Genomic DNA, 23,034 nt, shown 5'->3' on the forward strand with positions numbered 1-23,034 from the left:
TCAAACCTTTCATTCGCCTGTATTTTTTTCCCCTATTTCTCACTTCAAGTACTCCTCCGTATTCCGCAAAACAATGCACCTCGCACTTGTTCCTGCATCACTTGTGTGAAACATCATGAAGCAATAGGAGGAGAACTGTAAAGTTGCAAAGGGATTGGTCCTTACTTTCATCTGCTTAACATTAAACCCTGATGGGTCTAATGTTAAGCAGCAGCTCCGAAAAGTTGTGCAAATTCAGAAACATAAATCGATACATCGCTGATCCTTCTTTTTTCGAATACCAACATCCCACCTTACCATGTAATTTATAGTGCTCTGCTAAAACAGCAGATATTTTTGCTGTCTTTTAACATATGACCAAGAATGTAGGCTCGCCTACATTTGATTTGCTCTCAGCGCAGTTTGTTTCAGTCCGTCCTACACTGCGACTTGGCACGCTCCAGTCTGCCTGCCATGCACTTTGGGTCCTTAATTGAAATTGCCGCACTTGGCTCTGGCCCACTGAACTTGTCTTACATATGGCGTGTTTCACCTGTCAGTGAGAGGGCAGCCCCACCACCCACAGCCTCGTGTGGCTACCCCCACCACCCTGCCTTTCAGTGCTGATGTCTCAGTATGTAGCACTTTGTAATCGCTCTGTCAGTAGAAGCAACAGCGAGGGCCCCGTTTGGTGACACATGCGGAGCGATCCGTGTAACAGAATATCTACTCCTAACCGCATTGTAACATTTTCAACGTGGAAAACTCTAAAATCAAGGACTTGAGTCATAAGTCCTGAAAAGGTGTGTGAGACTTAAGACTCACCATCAATTCATTTAACAAAGCTCATTTTAAACACGTTCAGCTCATTTTCAAACTTTTCTCTTATTTCAAAGTAGTTGCTATGAAAGAAGCTTAAGTGCTGGGAACAGCAGTACTGAGAACTCAGATACCCTTGTTTCTGATAGTAACGTTGAAATTTTTGAATTATGTTATGGATTTTTGTGTCAGTTTAAACAATACTGAAATATTCAAGTAATACAAACAATAGAAACTATAGAAATGGCTTTTTAAATATTTCTTTAAAATCGTATCTTAAAAATAGCTATTTCTGGAGAGAAATAAATTAGGACACCCCCACATTTATTCCTACGTACAATGGCTAAAATCATTAAACAGTATCTAACATCAGGCACAGACAATGAAAACATTGCGACATGACCCAGCATTTCAACGCAGGTTTTGAAGGAGGCTTACCCTGTTTAAAACTCAAACATTTAGTTCGGTGTGCTCCTTACGGTTTGAGAGTGAACACCATGATGACATCAAAAAAGCTGAACGAAGGCTTCAGGAAGAAGATTGTAGCAGCTTAAGAGCCTGGTGAGTAAGTGGAGGACATTCAAAACCGCTGCCAAAATGGCCGGGTCTGGCCATCCATGCAAGTTTACCCTGAGAGCAGACTGCAAGATGCTAAAAGAAGTATCCCTAAAAACCCTCAAATGTAACCGCAGGAACCTACAGAAGGCTCTTACTTATGTTGATATGATGGTGTGTGTCTGCACATTCAGAAAGAGGCTACAAGTTTAATTTTCATGAGACTTGCAGAAGGAGGGAACCTTTGCGCTCTGAAAATCAACATGAAGGTCTGACGAAAGTTTTGCCATAGTGTTGATGAAGGCCTGAACTTCTAAAAACAATTTTCTTTGGACATATACGTCTTTGGACAGCAGTCATGGGTCGAGTCAAAGCTCAGATCTTGATCTCTTTGAGATGCTGTGGGGTGATAGAAAATGGGCTGTACATGCAAGAAAGCCCTCAAACATCTCACATCTTTCAGCAGCATAACTGACAGAGATGTAAAACAGTATTTAATGCTAGGTTGATCAATATTTAATTGAAGCAAAACAAGGAGCTGGCAATAAATGTTATCACAAATTTACTAAAACATTGGTATAGGTCTGTTTTCTAATAATTTAATTAAGTAAAAAGAAACATTATTCTACTTCGAAAAATTACTTCTAATGTGCAGAGAATATGTTTAATCAATAAGAAATTGAATGTTCAGTTTATCATCTAGGCTGAGTAAAAATCAACTTGTATCAAAAGTTTACTGGTTTGTCCAGAGTTTAAATTATGGTTCTTTACGACCTAATTCTGGGTTCTAATACCTAACGTTAATTTGAGAGGAAGGCAAAAGGGACGAGGAATTTGAAGTTTTTTAACCACCCTTGATATGTAGCTTCTCACACCAGAACCGGAAAAGATAGAACTAAGAAGCGTACCTTACTTAGGTCAGTGATGCTTTCAATTTCCTCAGAATAAACTTGGATTACTGCTCCAGCATTCTATCTTTTCCATCTTTCAGTTGGTTAAAAGGACAATCTGCATTTCTGCTCCAACAACCATTCAGTGTGTAACAAGTACCGGTAACCCTTAAATGACAAACTCATGAAGGCCCCTTATTGGATATGGAACTAATGGGAACAAAGAAAAAAAGTTACTACTCATACTGGTAACTACTACTATTTTGAAGAGCGTGAAGAAAAGCAGTTAAAAAGTCAAGCTGAGGTAGTCTGTTCATTTGACTAGTAAAGAAAAAATCTCTAATACTGAAATGTGTTTGGTAGGTTTGTGTGCAGAAGCATGACTGTAAAGAAGTCAGGGAGTTTTTAGATGTATTTTAGTCTGCAGATGGTGATGGATACCTTTAGCTCCTTGAATAACGCATTTTAATGCAGTTTTTTTATTTGATCTATTGCTTAATTAATTAACGATAATTAAATATGATTTCTTTTAAGTCATTTTCATAAAGCATTTGGACATGTGCAGAAGGTTATTAACTCACAACTGTGTGTAGGATTGTTTCTCTTAGCTGAGCATTCCTGCTCATTATAAAAGCGTAGTATGCAAATATACAATATACAAATATACAATTGTGCGTAGGGTGTGTTTCAGTTGTGTCTGTGTTGGTGTTGAATTTGGTGTTCGACTTTTTTGTAGGTAAAGACGCTATTGGGTTAGAGTCAAAGCAGTGATTTTAACTAAGTGGCATAACTGTCAGACATGGAAAACGAGCTATATTTAGTGCTAGTGAGGCTGTTTGTGCAGGGAGGAAGTGGGTGCACACGAGTGCAAGCGTTACGTTGATTACACGCCCACTCCTGTCACTCATTGTTGCTTTCCTCGTGGCCTCAAAGCAGAGGTTTTGAGCATTTATTTAGTTAACTGTTTTTGTGAAACCTGATTCCTAATCCTGGCATTTCATTTTTGTAAGCTAAACACTTAGTTTGTTTAAGCACCCATTAACCCACAAATTGGTCTGAAGCTATTTTTGCACGTTGAGCAGCTAAAACATTCACTAAGTTCTGTTAATCTTTATATTCATTATTGTTCTGGGATTGTTTTACCCATATATTGATAAATTTATGTGCTAATGACATTCTCCAATGAGTTTTTTTCATCTTTTGTTTTTCCTATACATGTAAAAGAACTACCAGAAACTTTAACAACAACTTCTATTTAATTGACATTTGAAAAATCCAGCATAAGAAAATAAGAAATACCTTTTCTTCAAGGTAGAAAATTGACTTTTTGAAACTTATTGTGTATTCTTCATACTTTTTGGAAATATTGTGAACAGTTAGGGTAAACACAAATATACTTAATATAGAAAAAGATCTTAAAAGAAAAAAAGACTAATACACTTAACTGATCTATGGGCTCTCTATTTGGGACAAAAATGGGGGTGTGTGATCTCCAAGTTGCATGTTGAGATTTTTTTTGGTGGGTGGGGTCAGGGAACATGTCATTTGTGACATCACAGCTGCCCAAGGGGTTGGCCAGGCCAGCAGTCGGCTGCAGAGGTGGAGTTTCCTTCCTGCAGAGCAGACCGAGACCCAAGCGTAGTCTGACCTACCTTGCAACTGACTTTTTTCCACTACTGTTATTTTATTTTTTTTGCCTTTTTTGTTCTTGAAACAATACATACATTTGGCTTTGTATTTCTAACTCTATTGATTGAACTTTACCTTGACTTTCCTGTTGCTAGCTAGAGGAGAAATCTCAAAGATGATAATTGTGGATTTACATCTTAGAAATTCACAAACACACTTATTCTTCCTTGGTCTGGCTTAGTTGTCGCCTAATTATTGACTTTCCTGTTTGTTTTAATGTTACCAGCATTTAGGTACATGGATTTTATCCTGATGTTTTGTAAGTCTGAATACCGGTTAAATGTGTTTGAATACCAGTTAAACTTTTTTGTGTTTGGTTGGGATTGTGATTTTGTTTTTTTCCTCAACAAGGGAAAGGGAGTTCTTAACTTCACCTGACTATCCAGTGTATTCACGAAAATAAATCCAGAAATCTGTCTGCCTCACTGGTATGTGCATGTGAGACAGTCTTGCAGATTACAAAGAGATTATTATCTATTATTAACTATTATCTTATCTGGTTCAGTTGCAGGAATGTGGGACAGAAAAAATATGTTTTTATGTGTTTTTGTTAGTTCTGGATTCGCTACAAGAACAATAGACCCAAGTTGGGACAGTACAGAGTTGGCATGGACAGGTATCAGATTCTCATTGATATCATTGAGTGAAAATATCAAGGTTTCACAGTATCGTAGTATTAAAAAAAATAATTATAATAAAAAAGTACAGCTTCAATTGACTGCTGTCAATTGAAGTGAAACGCAACATATTTTCCAACTGCTGCTACAGATGGTAATTATTACCAATTTAATATTTGTTTTTGTAACATCCCTCTTGTTGTTAATTTCACTTTGTTACATAATTTTAATAATTTTCTTTTTTATTAATCACATTGTTTTGTAATTGTTTAGTGCTGGATTGAAATACAAATTTGATTGTCATTCAGCCTTAACAACATTTCTGTTTTTAACTCACAGATAATATCAAGTTTTTTGTTTTATACCAGGTTAGATTTGTGTCCAAATACATTTTATAGTTCAAATCCCTAAATTTGATCCAAACTGGCTTTTCTCACACAGTTATTGGTAGCCAGGCTGGGCTCCAGCCCCGTTCTTCCTAGCTCTGATGCTGCCAGCAATGCAGAACAGTGTCATCTATCAGGGGAAAAGAGAGAATTGCCTTGGCCAGAGCAGGATGCTGCAGCTAAGCTACCCATACACATGGAGGGAGGGGTAGGACTGAGGAGGCCAGAAGTGTGCAACTCCCCCAGGGGGACAAATATGATTAAGAGGGTAAATGAAGAGAGCACAACAAGAGGTCAAGTGCAAATGATATGTTGTAGAGATGATGGTTAAAGAAAATATGGAAAAAAAAATCTTTATGGATTTTCTTTCTCTTTTTTTATGTCTGTCCTGCCAGCTCTTAAACGCGGGCAGTGCAGTGGAGCACATTTAAGGATGTAGAGTAACATTGCTGAATTATTGAACAGCAATGAATAGATGTGACTCAGGCAAGTGTACTTACAGGCTGCAGAGCCGTTAGGAGAGTGTGACACAGAGATTCTCTGCACCTCATGTAACAACAGAGGGTTGCAAATGATGGGGGTCTGTTTGCTGCTGCTGCTGCTGCTGCTGCTGCTGCTGTTGTTAACCACAACAAATAAACACAACAAAACCCAGTAAATAAAATATAACTTAACTAAGATCATATTTAAGTAATGGGCTGTTATGATACATGTTTTATTTAGGATACCTTCAGTTTTGTTTAATAAGATTTACGAGATTTAGACCACTGGAAGAAAAATAGTTAAATTTGTCTGAGAGTTGAGTTCAAGTTGGACTTTTGTAATCAATATATAGATACTTGTAAAATCCTCTTCATGCAGCAAATACCGTTGTTAAGAGTTTGCAATTATTGGTGTTGATTGGGTCTCTTACGTGGCTTATAAACAAATTTAAGAGCCATGTCACTCATTCTCAAACAACATAACACAAAGATGAAAGACTGTAATACTCTGAAGTCATAGAGTTACTAACATTTAAATACCATTTAAACTCTATCACGCTGTCTAATGTTAGATCAGCTCTATGCACAGCAAGGCTTTCAGAAACAAAATACCACTTTCCTAATTTTCTGTTTGCTGAAGACCACATGTACAAACTAAGACACCAATGGACTTATTTTTGAAATAAAAAGCATGAAGTTCTAGATTAGACATATCTGTGAACTGTGGCGCACAGTGGTGGTAGTATTATGGGTTGCCCTTCTTTTGCTGCAAGATCTGAAAGAACAATTGGTCCCAAATTTCATCAGCATATTCAAATGGGCAGGCATGTAAGAACATCTGTCTGTGACATGAATCTCAGCAGAAAGTAGGTCACACAGTGAGGCAACAGCCACTCGGTCATGGAAATAGTGTGAAGGTAGAAGATATTTGAACCAGAGAGAATTGTTGCAGAAGAACTTGAAATTAACAGAGTGGAAACATACCAGCAACTTAAACCTGAAGTTATTCTGCACCAAGGAGAAGACTAACCGTCCTTCAAGCTGGAGTACATCAGAGCCTAATGACTGATACAACAACATTTAGTTTAAGTTAAATGCAAAAAGAAATGGCAAGAAACATTCAAAGCAAGGCTCCCACTTTCAGATATTTAATGATAAAACATTATAACCTATTGGAATGTTTTTGGCTCCTTCAGTTTGCGACTTTCATCCATTGAGAGAAAAAGTAATTTCCAAGCTTTTGGGACTGAAGTTGATCATGTTGAGAGACATTCTCAACAGATGGAGAAAACATGGAACAGTGGTGAACCTTCTGAGGAGAAGCCACCCTAGCAATGGATGATAATCCAAAGCACACCAGCAGGTCCACCACTGAATAGTTAAACAACAAAACAAAATCAAAATGAAGGTTTTAAAATCTGATTGATTGAGATGCTGTTGCGTGACTTCAAGCGGGCCGTTCAGGGTTGAACACTCTCCAATGTGGCTAAATTAAATCAATTCCTGCAGAGAGAAGTGGGTAAAACTGAGGTTATCTTTGTCTCAAATTAAAATGAATGTGGCTTTTTTTTCTCTTTGTTTTGGCCTCACCCATATTCAGGATTCTCAAAGATTTGTTCCTCTGCAAACACAGGGCAGGCTCTTTCTTGTCTCCTTGACTTCTGAATAACACTAAGTAAGCCTCCTACAGCCTCTGTTGTAAAACATCACACAATCTTTGTGCACAAAAAGCTGGTGTGCAACAGTGAAAGTTTAATTTGGCTCATCTTTGGACCAAGTGTGAAATGTGTCTGGATTTTTTACGTCGCAGTGATTGCTCCCCGTGTCTTCAGATGTTGGTTTGACATTCCCCGAGCACTCCCCTCAGCTGTCACTACTTAGCAAGTCCCTGAGGGGAGCAAGAACAACAAAACATGGGAAAAATGTAAAAAATGCATGACTCCTCCTCCTTCTTCTTCTCCTTGTCCTTGCTGCCCGGCCCCACCTTTCTAGCTGAGGTTACTACAAGACCAGTGACTGGCCTTAAATTGAAAGAATCAGACAGGCTGTAGGGCTTTTGTAACCATTTAGTAAATGTGTTATTAGCTTTAAAATCAGGCTGTGGTGGAAAAAAACAACAACAGAGCATGTGGTTGTTGTGCTGCTGTATATTTACTTCACATTTTTTGTGCAGGTGGCTGCAGACTGCCTGTTTGCCTTCTGTCTGCAGAAAGCCAGAGAAGGTAGAGGTCAGTGAGGCTGTCTGTGCTGTTTTAACCCGAAACACAAGCACAGAGTGGCTATTTATTCCCACGTCTGCTTGTTTTGAAGCTATCCATGCAGACATCCATGTACTTAGTCATTCTAAGCTGCATTAGTTGAAATAACAAAATGAAGTCCGCTTGGAGCAGAAGAATAAAAGCTTAGAACAAAGATATGCTCCCAGCTGGAACAACTAAAACTGTATGTTGGTGGAAAAAAAAGCCCATTTATTCTTCAGAAATCAGATGTTTAGGTTCTTAAAGTATAAAACAGTATGTCAGTTGACACATGGTGAAATTACATGCACATTTTAATCAGAATATGATCAGAAGGTCAATTTATTTTAGTAATTCAATTCAAAAAGCAAATGATGCTGTATAGATTTATATGATATATTTATTTCAGTTAAATGTTATGATCATGACTTACAGTTGAATAAAACCCACAGTTCAGTTTCTCAGAAAACTTTAATTATGACTTAAAGTGTGGCCAAAACTTCCTTAAGACTGCTAATTTGGCTGTTATAAAGTGGAGGGTAAGCCACAGATGGTCTTTGTTTAAGAAGCTGGCTGTTCAGAGGGCCGTATCAGAGCATATCAATGGAAAGTTGATGGAAGGCAAGTGTGAGGTAGAAAAATGTGCACAATTAACATGGGTAACTGCAGTCTCGAGAGGATTGTGAGTATTCAAGTGTTTGAAGGTGATTCACAAGTGTGGGCTGTGCTTGGAGTCACTGATGCAGTAATTTATGCAAAACGAGCCTACCAAGTAGGTAGTGAGGGCATATACTGTACAATACATGGGCATACCTTTCAGTAGGTGGACAGTTATATATTAAATATTCCTTTTTATTGGACATTTGTAGATTTTTTGGAGAAAAATGTTTTTTTTTTATTGGCTGTAAGACAAAATCAATAAAATTTACAGAAATAAAAACTTTGTGTACCCTCTGTGTGTCATGAATCTCTATATTACTGAAATGCTTAATAAACAAAGCTTTATGATGTTATTCTGATTTATTAAGATGCACCTGTGATGTAAACTGCCTTCAAATATTCATAGCTTTGTTTTGTCCTGTTCTGTCTCTTATGCAGTCTTACTTCGTCACTGACTATGACCCCACAATTGAAGACTCTTATACCAAGCAGTGCGTGATTGATGAAAGGCCGGCAAGGCTGGACAGTAAGTGCAGAACAAACAGCCAGAATAAATGTAAAGACGCATATTCGGCCATTTGTGTGTTTTTGTTTTGGCATACATCTAATGAGGTGCTGGTTGGTTTGTTTTTGCTGCAAGTTATTCTGTTTGTGTGTGCACGTGTTGCCGCTATGCAGTCCTCGACACGGCTGGGCAGGAAGAGTTCGGAGCCATGAGAGAACAATACATGAGAACAGGGGAGGGCTTCCTGCTCGTCTTCTCGGTCACCGACAGAGGAAGGTAGGTGACAGTTTTCACTGTGAGAAAACACACATACACACACTCTTGTCTGTGCCTTTTTCTCTTATTAAAGCTCTGTGTGCTGTTCACAGCTGCACACTTTCTCCTCCGCTACTAGAACCATAAATTTGGTATCGAAACAAACTTTTTCTGCTCTTGCTTCCGGACCCTGCTGTTGATCTTGTTGTCATTCGCTTTTGTTCTCGACACTTCCTGCCCTCGCCCTGCTCTCGTTAAATCTGTGGAGAAAACCTAGCATACATTATTTTGTTTGAATTTTTGGATGGAGGGGGGTTGATGGAGGGCAAAAAATCCCATCAAGATTTTTTTTATTTTATTTTTTTTTCAAAAATCACTAGTGGCACAATTTGAAATACCTCTGCTGTTAATACCTTGTACAACCCACATCACTAAAGCTTCCTGATATTTTAAAGAATACATTATATCATATGCACTAACAAGCTTCCCAGGAGGTTTAAAACGGCCCACAGCATTTTAGATCCACCACCATGCTTAACAGTGCAATGCGGTGCTTTTCCACATATTTCTTTTCCTTTGCCTCACCCATCTAGAGTTTTTGTTGCCAAAAGTCTTAAACCCCTTTCACAGTTAAATACCCAACTGTGGGGTAATTAATTGTTAGCTGTTGCAGGAAGACCTACTTGTCCATTCACATCACACAAGTCGATCTGTCAAGCTCACAGGCTGTGCGTGCTTTCACAGCATGCAGTTGGGAATGCAGAACCAAAGGGGTGTGGATTACAACTTCCAGCTTTCACACAAGCAGTGTGCGTCAGACATAGTGGCTATCACAAAGGGCTGGGCTCTAGGTTTCAATCCCAATGTGGGATGTCCAAATTTATTAGTACTTTGAAAACAAGCAAAGCTTTTGTGGACCATTCTCAACATGTTATCTGCATCAGATAACATATTTCTCAGATTAGATCCCAGATGATTATTTGGTGCTTCTAGCTTGTGACCTCCATGGACTCCAGTGTTGCAGTTAAAGTCCTTGTGACAATTAGCAAACTCAACATTTGTACATTTGTAACAGTATGACAGAAAATTACTTTATCTGGTATCAAACATAGATTTCTTTTTGCAATTTAGATAACATCTGTTAGTTGTTATGAAGGCTTAGTGACCCCAAGATGTTGAGGTTTGTTGCAGTTACAGCGAGCATTAGAGAGTTTTTTTTTTTATCTTCTTTAACATCCCGATTACTGTGGATATAGGCAAGATACATATGACTAATTTCTATCTTCTTCAGCATTGGTGGCCAGTGTATGAAAAGAATGGGTGTTTGTATTGTCTCATATTTATACCCCAGAGAAACAGAGAGTTTCTATTAGAAGGTCCCAGAAACAGATGTTTCATTTACATTTATAAATATGTTTTTTACGTTTACCAATAAATGTGCCATGTGTGATTTTGAATAAAAAAATATTTCTTAATGTTGGATGTTTCCCCTGTAAATAATTGTACTCAATGGTTTTTATTTTCTAAACATTTCTGTTGGATCTGATGCTACTATATAAAAATGTACATGTATTTTTAGGCTTTTTTACACATCTTTATTTGTACCACGGGTGCCGGCAAATGAGGCCAGCACTGTATATACTGACATCTATGTGTGTATACACTGACAACACTGTCAGGCACAAACATTCACCTTAAAAAACCTCATGCGGTTGCAGCTTAACTTCGTTTAAGGTGTCTTTATTTTAAGCTGCTTTGAAAGCAGGTCACCAAAGATACAGTACACATCATTTTGAAACCATCATTTTCAGCCTTTGCCTGGTTTGGCAACAGCAGGTGCGTTTGAAATGAAAGCCTAACTTATTCCAACCTGATGCTTTACTGCACATGCGACAGCTGTACCTCTGGCGTAGGTGTTTACACTGCAATCGCGTGAGCATGGGGAGCATTAATGAGACAAAAAGGGGAAACAGGCTGCTGTTGGCTGCATAAAATCCATAGCCAAACTGTTTTCAGGTGAATCCTTCATGCACGACTTGCTCTGTTTGAGGGGTTTCATTCAGAATTAGTGTCTAGACTAGATCAGATTAATGTTAAAAAAAAAGTTTCTACTTGTTCAGGATCTGAGTTTAAATTATCTTTAGAATTTTTTGTTTTAGTCTCTCGCTGCCCATCCTCCATGTCATGTCCCTGTACAGCAGCACAGTACGCTGCATTCCCTTGTACCCACCCTAAACCGCCTTCCAATGTTTGTGTTGTAAACAGTCTTTCCTTCCTCTATGTATATTAGCCACGCCTTACAAGATTTACTATGTGCTCAACACGACTGGAATGCCGTCTCGGCTTTGTGGTTACATTCTGCCTCTTTGCTCTTTTTTTTCCTTTCCCAGACTGACATTTTTATTTGCTGTAAAGTTGAAAGCCTGCCATGACATGCCATGACATGCCATCTGTATTATAGTGGGACAACAGGTCAGGTCAGGCAGAGAGAAGCAGACTTGGATACAAATATTTCACGTTACTGTAATAGTGTGTCTGACTCTTCGACTGACATGTTCCAGCCTGCAGAGGTAACCTCTTCTGTTCAATGCTACTGTTCGAGAGTGTATGTGTTTGGTGTGGAGGCTTCTTTGTTTTAGTTGTTGCAATGTTAGGAGATGAATGTATGCCTTTATGGATATGTAACAGACCTCACTGTGTGATTTACAGCTTTGAAGAAATCTACAAATTCCAAAGACAAATTCTGCGAGTCAAAGACAGAGATGAATTCCCCATGATCCTCGTAGGAAACAAGGCAGATCTGGAGCTGCAGAGACAAGTAAGTCCAACAGATTGGAGAGATCTGAACCCGCCTACTGACAAACACACACGTGCTTTTATCATCCAAGGAGATATCGACTAAGCTTGAGGGAGATGGATTTGCAGGCTTTAACACTAGAACTCCCAGGGCCCTCTATTTGACGGTTTTGAAAGTTTGACATGCCATAACTCTGGTTTATTAAAACTGTTATCTTCCTGGCGTCCTGACTTTTTCTGAACCTGTCTTGTGTGCTCCTATGTCTCAATTTTAAAAGAAATAACAAACTAAATAAAAGATCTAAGTATTTCTACCTCTAACTACCACAGCTGCTATTTTGACGGCCCTATTATTTACATTGATATTTTTTTCCCGCGGCCGAGTACACGTGAGCGTTGCCTAGCAACCGCCACTCTAGAACGCAGTCTGAGAAGGAGATTGTTGGCAATCCTACAAATGGCTTCTAGAAGGATATTTTCTGCTCAAGAGGCATTGGAAATGCTTCAAAAATTACATGATTGTGATTCTGGGGTCGAGAGGGATTCTGATGGCTCTTAGTCAGCATTCAGTTCCAGTCAGAGAGTGAGCCTCCCCCGGCTAAAAAAAACACGAGTCGTCCCGTTACCAGGAGGTGGTGGTGCATTATTTCAAGGAAGTAAAAGACTAGCCTATGTAATGATTTTATCATTTTAGGCTATAGTTTATAGATTAGTAAACTAATAATCAATAAACTATAGCACCATGCCACAATCAGCGCAGGTTCAGAGACAGGGAGACGAGCCTGGTGCCCAGTGCCCAGCTATAAACCCAGCAAACCAGCTCACTGGCAGGAGAGAAACTAAAAAACAAGGTACTAATGATGGAAAAAGAAATAAACAATAAGTTAGGTCATAGATATAGTAGCCCAGTAACAACAATCTATTCTGTGCTTTACAGCGTTTTCATCGCAAGACGAGCGCACACCTGGGAAAGAGGAGGAAATAGGAAAGGATGGCACTGTGTGGACAGTAGTAGGGGAGGAAGAAAGTAGAGGGAGGCGTCAGAGCCTGAACGCGTTGACAGAGTACCAGATCCAAAATGCCCAGACCGCGTTCCTCTGCTTGGTGGACGCCGAAATGCTCATCCATGTTCAGGGCTGCAGGGTGGCTGAGGCTGGCAGAGTTTTAGGAGATGATTCCTCCTCGGACATGAGCATGGATGAGCTGAAGGCATTTTTAGCACTAGTTTATGTCCGCGGAGTGAAAGGGGGGCGTAACATGGAGCTGTCCAGCTTTTGGTCAGATTAATAAAGTTTTTTTTTAAATTGACCCACTACTCTGTATTATTTTTCACTTACTATTTATAAATAATAATAAAACATAATAGGTTTTGATCAAATACTATTATTAATTCTTGTCAAAACCATCATTTTATAGCGTGCAAGAAAACCTGTAGCATTCTGACCAATGTAATGCGATGACATCATCACCGCCTCGCATCCAGAATGCTCGCCGTCAAATTGACGGGCGTGGGAGCTCTAGTAGTGTTAGAATTCTGGGAGTTCTAGTGTTAAATTGCAAGTGTTGCAGCTGCAAGCTTGGTTTAGAAGTGCAACCGGATGTTGAGAGATTCTGTAGACATGGTAGTGTCAGGAAGGGAGTACTGATGAAGAAAGGAGTCTGATGAAATGATGAATCTTCTCTCTGTTGGTATTCAGCCACTCATAATTTCTTCTGGTGAATCAACACCACCCCCTATTGGTTAAAAAGAGCATGCTTGCTACAGACTATTTTCTATGTGTAAATACGAAAGCTGCACCAATCAGCAAACAGAAGAGCAAATGTAAACAATTTTCTCTTGAAAATTGACTTGATCTGCAGGTCAAAGTCTTTTGTTTTTCCCCATTCATTAAATGCCTCGAAACTAAGAACTCCCACCCTTTTAGGTTCATAAATGCACCAACCAACAGCCTGTACTTTAATGCACTTCTTTTGAGTTTCATATTTTAAAGTCTGATGAAGGTTAAGTACATGCTTGATGCATAAATCTGGATGATTTTTTAATTCCTTCATTGTTTGTTTCACTTCATAACCCCTACTACTATTAAAAAACCTGCAGCCCATTTTTTTCTGTTATGTGTTACAGGCCTTAATAAAAGAAAGTCAACAACGTTTGATTCAGTAAATTTTTGCAGTTAGGTGTGAATTTATAATCTAGTCCTCCAGGGTTCCAAATAATTGCAGAGATGGAGCTCCTCAGAGCAGATAAATAGCTGATTCATGCTGTTCGTATGGATTGGAAGAATGCACCGCTATAAGATATTTGGTTTACAAGAGTTCAGGGATTAAAAAGACAAAAAAGCTTCTTGTTTTCATAAAAAAGGCATTAAATACTGTAGTTTCATACCCACGGTAGATGCATTAGTCAAGTAAACCGTTTATTTTGCATGGATCTTAAAACACAAAAACTGACAGAAATCTGTTTCTTAGTAACATTTGTACATGTTTTATTTGAACTGTCTCTACTTGTCAGAGTTTTTTTTTTTTTACAATCTGTTTTAAAGGTTTATGAGGGCGGCCGTGTTCTTGAAGATTCACTCTTCTTCTGCTGTTCCTCTCACCCCAGGTGACTCAAGAAGAGGGCCAGCAGCTGGCCAGACAGTTAAAGGTGACATATATGGAGGCTTCAGCTAAAATTCGAATGAACGTAGACCAGGCTTTCCACGAGCTGGTTAGGGTAATCAGGTAAGTTCTCTTTAACTGGAACCTTCTCCTACCAGTGTTGGTGATGCGGAGGATAGCGAAGGTTTAGTTTAGATTCTCTAAAGCTCAGTTAAATTTACAGGGCTCTCCAAACTTATTTGCGATTTAATTCAGTTTATTTATATAGCACTAATTCACAACACATGGCACTTTACAAAGTCAATTCAGTCAAATCATACAGATTCCAAGTCAACTACCTTTAATTCCAATTGATGCTAGTTATCAAACAGTGCAGTCAAATTCAGTTTATTATTCAAATTGGTTAAATAATTTTCTATCTAAGGAAACCCAGCAGATTGCATCAAGTCAGTGACTTACAGCATTCACTCCTCCTGGATGAGCGTGTAAAGACAGTGGGCAGTTGCTTACATTGTGTCGCTACGTGCATACTAAGCATGCAGGTAGCAAAACGGTGGAAAGGAAAACTCAGGCTCAGTGTGACCGACTGGGGGTTTGAGAGAACAGAGCAGAGGCACAAAAAGAACACAGAAGTACTGATTCAGGAGTAAAAGGCAGCAGTAGCTCCTTAAGTCGCTTCATCTAGGAGGGAAACACAGTTAAGCAGGTTAACTCGGATCCAGTTTTAAGTCTGGAGTATGAAAGAGCACATACAGTTAGTCATAGTAAAAGCTCAGCCCGTAGCCATGTAAATCATATTAGAAGGAGAACATGAAGTTGTTGGCAGCAGCAGCTCAGCTGATGCCCACAGGAAGGTGTCACAATTAAACACAGAGCCGGGCCAGGTGTAGAGAGGGAACATAAAGTTAAAAGACATGTAAAATGCTCTAAAATTGATCTTTCATTAAAATATGTAGTGAATTCATCCTTAACTTGAGTCCATATGGGATAGCCTGTGGCAGACTGTCATTCATACTTGCTTTACATACTTCATTACATACCACTCTTCAAAATGGGGAAGACAATACAAACATGCAATTCCTGTAAAGCAGGTGTGTGATGATCTTCATAACTTAGTAAATTACTACAATAAAATAGCTCACTAACAAAACTGCCCTCACAGTATAAGATGAAACAGCTGGAACTCTGAAAAACAAAGCTGGACAGGGACTGGAAGGAAGGTTATAACAAGTCTGTTTAACAACCATTAGTCTCTATCTATATGCCAGCTGGTTGTTTGTGAGGCATACCAGGACAAAACTGTGACACCATCACAAACGTAAGCATGTGGAGGCTGATCAACTTTACTGGGCCTCTAACTGGAACCATGTAATTTGGTCAGATGAGACAAAGATTTTTAATGCTTTTCAGCCAACACTCCAGGTGAGTTTAGCATACAGCAAAGGATGAATATGTGAAAAAGCACATCATGCCCACTATGGCAGGGAATCTTTGGGAATCAGCCAAATCAGCAGAAATGGTTTACCAGACACAAAATCAACCTTCTTCCATGATCACCTCAGCCCATAGACCCAAATCCTATAGAAATCCTATTGGCCACACCTTAAATGCTAAATCTCACAGAGATGGGTGGGTACATTGTGTAATGCTAAGGAATAAAAATAAAAATTACAATGTCCTGCAACAGTATTGCTATGAAATATTTTTTATGATATTGTGTACCTCTAGTTAATAACTTAATGTTTTCTGTTTTATTACCCAGATTACAGCTGAAAGACAACTGGTTGATTAAAGCTGGCTGTAGTATTAGTAGTAGTATTTTTAGCTAATTTTCCAACACCACTAATGAGTGACTGTGTGTTAGCAGCAAATGTGTTGCAGCAGACTCCTCTTGACAAACACACCCTTTGTGATTTGTGTTGCTACTTGTCTTGTGGAAAGTATTGAGTTCTTCTACAAGAGGACTGTATGTTGCTCCTACGTGAGCACATAGGGTCCTGTGGGCTCTTCATTACCTCATCAGAGGGTGTGTGGGAGGCTCTCTGCTGATTACTAACTTGTTTTGTCCAGTGATTTGATTCTCTCTGTGTGTTCATGAAATACGTCTTTCTGATGACATCTGGAACACAGTCTTCTAAAATGAGATATGATCTGATACTGTAGCAGAAACATGATGGGGTCAATGATGTCCACAGCTTTCCATCTATGTTTTATAATTATACTTTCTAATCTCATTATGAAGACTGATTTTAGCAAAGCTAGCCCATAAGTGTACAGCTTTAATGAGTCCAAGTGTTGTTAAAAAGCTTAACTCTGAAATGTTAGTGATCAAACAAAGGTATTATTAGCTAGTGAGATAGTTGTTTGTGTCAAAACTTAAATCTTCTGCCTTTTTAGTCTCTAAACACACCCATAAGCAGCATGCTCTGCAGTATTTTCACTTTCTAAAATGTATCTGTTTAATTAAACAGGTTGACACAATGGGACTTTTATGTGTAGCAGTTTAGATAAAGAAATATGTCAGTAAATGAAAATATGAATCTGGTGGTCAGGCCTGAAAACAAAAAACAGGAATCAGCTAATCAAAGAGTTTTTTAGGAGCTGATTATTCATTTTGGGAAACATTACACTAAGAAAGGCATCAATGGCGGATATTTTCTTTTCAGATTAAGAAGAGCAAAGAACTATGGATTCACTCAGAGCTGACTCATTAACCAAAAACCATCACAGTTAGTAATTTGTTGCATCTCCTTTGGACTGATTCGCCTTTCCTGAAAAAAAGATTCAAGGTTCAAGGTTTCTCAGTAACAACATGCATTGCCAGTCTGAAAAATAAATTAATCCTAACCTAAACCTACTGATAAAATTATAAAATGTTAACATTTACCCTGACATGCAGCCCCAAATCATTAATGATTGTGGAAATGTGCTCTTTTCTTTGTTTTATTGGGATGGCACCAAACAAACATCTCCTTTGTACAGATACATGAATTATCAATAAATAACTCTCAAAGCCCATTAAGGTTCAAACTAGCACAATAGGACCATTACTTTAAAAAGCATTATGTGACACGTATTGACATTGGCATCTTTATAAACCGTTTGTGCATGAAATTGTTATAATAATCTCCCAAGCACAGTTTGTGAATTAAAAGATCACTTAAGCTCAATGTAAGGTCATGATGAAAGCCTTTTGCACACTCAAGGTCAGAGTGTGATGATATTTGTGTCAAGGTCAAATTTGTTTGAGCATTTATAATGCTACAACTATAAGAAAGCTTTGTGTTCAGTAACCTATGTGTAAAATCACTGGACTTGCATGACACAATTGAAAAGCATCTTAGATTGACAACACAGTTGTATTTAATTTTAATTGAATAATTTAGTTAAATAACACTATTAAGGTTACTTACCAAGTGGTTTTTTGTCATTTATGTTGGACTTAAATTTAAATAATGGTCTTGAACATTCTTCCATGAATGAAGCTTGCAGAAACCATGTAAAATGTAATCTAATCTTCTACAACCAAGAAGAAATGAAACAATCCAAAAGTTCTCAGTCCAACGTTTCCCTTTTTGTTTCTTTTTTGATTAACAGGAAATTCCAAGAACAAGAATGTCCACCGTCGCCGGAGCCTACAAGAAAAGAGAAAGACAAAACCGGCTGCCATTGTGTGATCGTCTGAGTCTGCCTTATTACTGTTAACTCATGCAGCTGATCTACCACCCCGCCCCTCCACCCCACTCTGCCTGACATTACATCCCAAGAGGATGACTGACCGCTGCCTTCTCCATGTGCATGACTTCAGACAGCCTTTTCTGAGTTAACTTCCACCCAGAACCGCTGTTTCCAGAACGTCGCTATGGGACAACTGACAATGCCAAATTTTAACACCACTCTACCTTCAGCTGTAATCAAATTCACTTGCGAGAGTCCCAACACTAAACATTGCCTTCTAAATCAACCTGACAAATTTAATATTTTGTACTCTGAAGGACTTCTCTTGCCTTGTAGTGACATTTGTACTTGCGACCGAGATTGAATGAAAATCTATATCTGTATCCAGAATGTTAATGACTTTTCTTTAGTTTCCAGGGTCTGACCAGAGCAAAGAGATTATCTTATGAAGCTTTGTGTATGTTGTGCCATATCCACCTTTACTCCCCATGTGCTAGTCTGCTACTGTAAATATGTGACATTTGTTGTGATTTTTAAAGTGTATTTCTTTAAAGTGTGTTTCTAATGACCTATTAAATCACCACAGTGCAGTGTGTGAGGTTGAGTTTGGTTTTACATATAAGATAACTGAATATGTATGTATATAAATGTAATTCCTACACATTCTTAACAATATATTGAGACATTTTTCTGGCATTCTGCAGTGGATAACTTTCCCCTTTTTAATGCTCCATTAATTTGCCAAATATGGATTGTCTGCTGTATTAGATATTTTTTTTCCAAGTCTTATGGATTGAATGATTGTAATCATGTTCCATATCCTCAACATACAGAAAATTAACAAGTTTGCCTCAATTTCTTTTTTACCAATAGGTGGAACCTCAGTAAGTTTAGAAATTTTAAAAGCAGATTATGAGCATCTGGTTTTGACATACAGTTGAAACCAGAGATGTCCGAACCTCCATAAAAAGACAGACAACCAATTTGTCTCAGTGTCTGACAAATCATCAATCTAAATGTTTCCCATTTTAGGCTAGTTAAGGTTACCATAATGCCATAATTAAGAGAGAATAATTTGAATTATTTTAGTTTTTCAATTGAGAAGTTGGTGTACATTCCCTCAGTATTTGGTGGAATTACGTTTTTTGGTGGAATTGACTTGGATCCAACAATTTGGGTTTCCTCCACAAGCTTAGTATGCTGAAATCCTGGCCCATTTTCTCCTGACACAACTGGAATAACTGAGGACCGAGAACTTTGTGATAGCCGATCAGAACATTGGTTCAGCCAGCATCTTTACCAAGTCCAAAACCAAAACAAATTCATCTGTGGGACACAGAACCTGACTCCTTGCTGAACAGGATGGTGGCTGAACATTCCCATGGTGTTTATACTTGTATTTTATTGTTTCCAAAGATGAACCAGACTTTGTGGAGATCCACATTTCTCTTCCTGATATCTGCATGCATATGAATAATAAAAAAAAAAATACAAGAATACTTTCTTTAATGATCTTGTAATTTAGAAAGCAGAGATTATTAAAAAAAAATCAAAACTGAACTAAAAAAGGGAAATTTTGACTTTTTTTTGCCGGACACTGAAGAAAAAATTGGTTATTAATCTTTTTGTACACAGTCGTTTTTGTCTGGTTTCAACTGTAATTATTGGTAGAAAACTGTAGCCTTGAAGACTAGAATGATTTCTGACAGAAAAAGTAAACTCTGTGCTCAGTGCTTAACCTTTCGCTGGTAAATCAATGTTAAAAACGGAGAAAGCTTTAAGAGCTCTTCTCAGTTCAGATCATTCCAATGTAGCACATCAGTTCTGATAGGGCTCACATTGCTTCTGCTTCGGTAACACCATACCCATGTATTTGTGCCCTTGGATCAGTGTGGTATTCAGCTTTTTGTCCCAGTTTGGTTTGCTGGTTGTAAAACCATGACAAGCTGAAGCTTCGAGGTGCACGCCATAGGACTGACCTTCTGCAACAGGACATGATCTCACACCTAATCACCTAAGACACAGAACAGCGTTCCACCTTCTCCTGCCTGCTTCTGTACTTCTGTTCAGGTGTTCAGATGAAGTGCTGCAGTTTGTTTCACATATCCTCATCTTGTATTATAAACAATAAGATCAGATGATGGAATTAATGGACTTGATTAAATATTTCTACTCTACTTTTATACATTATTTTCTTATCAAACCAGTTGATGAGTATTTTTATATGTTTATAAGTAAATACTTGTTCACAGCGCAGGCTGTGCCTATATGTAAAGAAGAATATGTAACTCTCTTGGTTATTTTTAATGTGAAGATGATTGCTGGCCCAAATCTGAAAAATTGGATTCTTCACCTAAATGTGACCAAGCTTTTATTATTATTATTTTTTCGTATTTTGGGTTAGAAAAGAAGAATATATTTATCTTGAGGTGTTCACCACCAGCTCTGATTGTGAAATGTCAAATAAGGAGGTCTTAGAAATGATTGTTTAGATCACGCAACCTTTTGGCACTAAGATTTAAATGCTCACATCTCATCTTATTGCTAATCTTGCTGAAGTGTACATCTGCATCAATTTGTTTCATTTATCTTCCACATTGGTGTCTTTTGCCCTGTGTCAAGCTTCTGTTGCTAAAATAAAATCTGTTATTGAGCCAGATGAAATAGAAAATCATTCTTTTCTGACACTGGGATACAGTACAAGAAACTGAATTCTGGGCTTTCAGTAGCTGTAAGCCATAATCATCAAAACCAACAGATAAACACTTTAAACAAATTACTCTGTGTAATAAATCTTTACAGCATATTAATTTCATTGCTTGAATTTAATTACTGAAATACATTTTCTTTAATATTCTAATTTACCGAAGTACATCTTTGGCAACAACTTTATCAAAATTTCACCTTCTGCTTTTTCTAGTTATGATTCTTTGAGAAAACTAGAATATGTGTTAATTAGAGGATCTAGTAATCCACTTAATTCTTTGAGCAATTTGATAAATGCTTTGGGATATCTAGCTGTGATAATAGTCATACACACTTATTAAACTATAGATAGTAACTTATTTACTTAAACGTAACAGGACTTACAAAAGCTTATTTAATTTCTACATTTGGTGGGTTTATGTTTAAACACAAAGACAGCTGTGGGATCACACATAGAGAAGAAGATCCATTAGGCAATATTATGCCATAGGAAGGCAGTCTGCTAGAAGTTTATTGGCATATTTTCTTCTAAGGAGTCTTTATTGAAGGAATGCTCTCCAATTTTTTTAAATTTATTTACAAATTTCTATTGTATTTTGTTCATGTTTCCAAGAACCACAAAATAAATCTGGTGGGTAAAGTATTTTTCTACTTACAAAAGGTGTTTCCTGTTAATAAAATTAATTTTATTAGTAACATCCCAAAGTTTTTCGTTATTCAGCTGAATTTAGCAAATTCTGTACAAGGGGCCTCCAGAATCACTAAAAGATGTCTCAGACAGATTTCCCTTTGTAGTAAAAGAAAAACAAAAAAAAAACATTCTTTCACACTTAGAAATGAAGAAGTAGGAGCTGCACTTAAAAACACACTCACAAATGTAAATATTGTCACCATTTTGTTAGCTCAAAAGTCTTTGAAGTGTTCTCATCTATTGCATAATATATATTTGTTAATCATCGCTAACTATCATAGAAATTGCAAAAATAGCTTTGTATTTCCCAATTTCATATATTTTATAGGGACATAAAATTCTGAAGTGTAAGATGATGCATTTGTCTGGTATAATGTCAGTTTTCTTCAAGAAGCAGATATGGGACAGGGAAAATAGTGTTGTGTCTTGCCATTAAAAGTATTTCATTTTGTTTCTTGTTCAACAAATAGTGTTAGAATCAACCTCAGTGGGTGCTTAGTGCTGTTGCCTCACCTTAAGAAGTTTGGGGCGCTTTCTGAGTGAAGTTCTCTCCATGCATAACTGGACTCTCTTTACATTCTCCCACTGTGTAAAAACTGGGGGCAGTTCTAAATAACTTCAAGTTGTGATTAAGGGTAGAAATGATAAATACTAGTGTGATATGACAAGGTTTTATATGCCTACCTATTGTCAAACTGTATGTCATACATGTTTTTATAAAAGCAGGTCGAATGGTAAAACTGCCTCTTTCTTTGTTGCTGACATCTTTGGAACAAAGCTAAAAACTTTCATCAATCTTCAGACACTTTAATCTCTTCATGTCTTCAAGGGTCTCCTAAAAATATTCTTACACTTGTTTTTGTTTTATTTAGGCTTTAATTATGGTAGGTTCTAGTTTGTGATTTTAAACCATCTGGCATTTTTTTTTTTTCCATTAATGTTTGTAAATGCTTTGTTGCTGGAAACCAAGATATCGATCAAGATGCACTAATGTCATACTTTGCAAGTGCATTTCAAGAATATCCACCATACTGTGGAAGGGTACAAAGGGACTGTAAACACAACATTTTCATTCATCTGAAAACGGCTTTATAAGGTAGTCGATAAGAAAATTATGCCACAAACAAAACACAGAAAAAGGCATTTTGGAGTGAATAAGTAAGGGCATTTTTGATAGGGGCTGCTAGTTTGGCAAACTACAATAGAGAGATTCTCCAGTTATTGGATGATTCATAAACACGCCATATTATAGCCCACTTTAAGAGCTTAACAGGCTACTGTCATGATAGGCTCTTGTTAAAATTAAACCAATTTTTTTTTTTTTTGCCATTCAAGCAGGATGGCAACTGATAAAAAATATAATTCAAGGAAAACAGTCCTCCATATATCATAAATAAAACAAACACTGTTTTTTTTTTAATACATACTTCCAATTTTGAAAGAAAAACAAGTCAATTTTTTTTTACAGCAACATAACTTCTCATTTGT

The 23,034-nt window shown here is 37.6% G+C and overlaps 1 protein-coding gene across 1 annotated transcript in view; it reads left to right on the forward strand.

Moving 5' to 3' along the window:
- The window catches only part of rras2 (RAS related 2), a 40,301-nt gene extending 21,906 nt beyond the window's left edge, over positions 1–18,395 (forward strand). The window contains exons 2-6 of the mRNA XM_047363023.1: positions 8,753–8,840; positions 8,993–9,095; positions 11,784–11,892; positions 14,476–14,594; positions 18,069–18,395. Coding sequence (XP_047218979.1) covers positions 8,753–8,840; positions 8,993–9,095; positions 11,784–11,892; positions 14,476–14,594; positions 18,069–18,156 — 507 coding nt within the window. The 3' untranslated portion in view covers positions 18,157–18,395. The remainder of the gene's footprint in view (positions 1–8,752; positions 8,841–8,992; positions 9,096–11,783; positions 11,893–14,475; positions 14,595–18,068) is intronic.
- Positions 18,396–23,034: the final 4,639 nt, after the last annotated feature.

This window comes from Girardinichthys multiradiatus, chromosome 4 (genome assembly GCF_021462225.1).
Source record: "Girardinichthys multiradiatus isolate DD_20200921_A chromosome 4, DD_fGirMul_XY1, whole genome shotgun sequence".
In the NCBI taxonomy this organism is placed as follows: Eukaryota; Metazoa; Chordata; class Actinopteri; order Cyprinodontiformes; family Goodeidae; genus Girardinichthys; species Girardinichthys multiradiatus.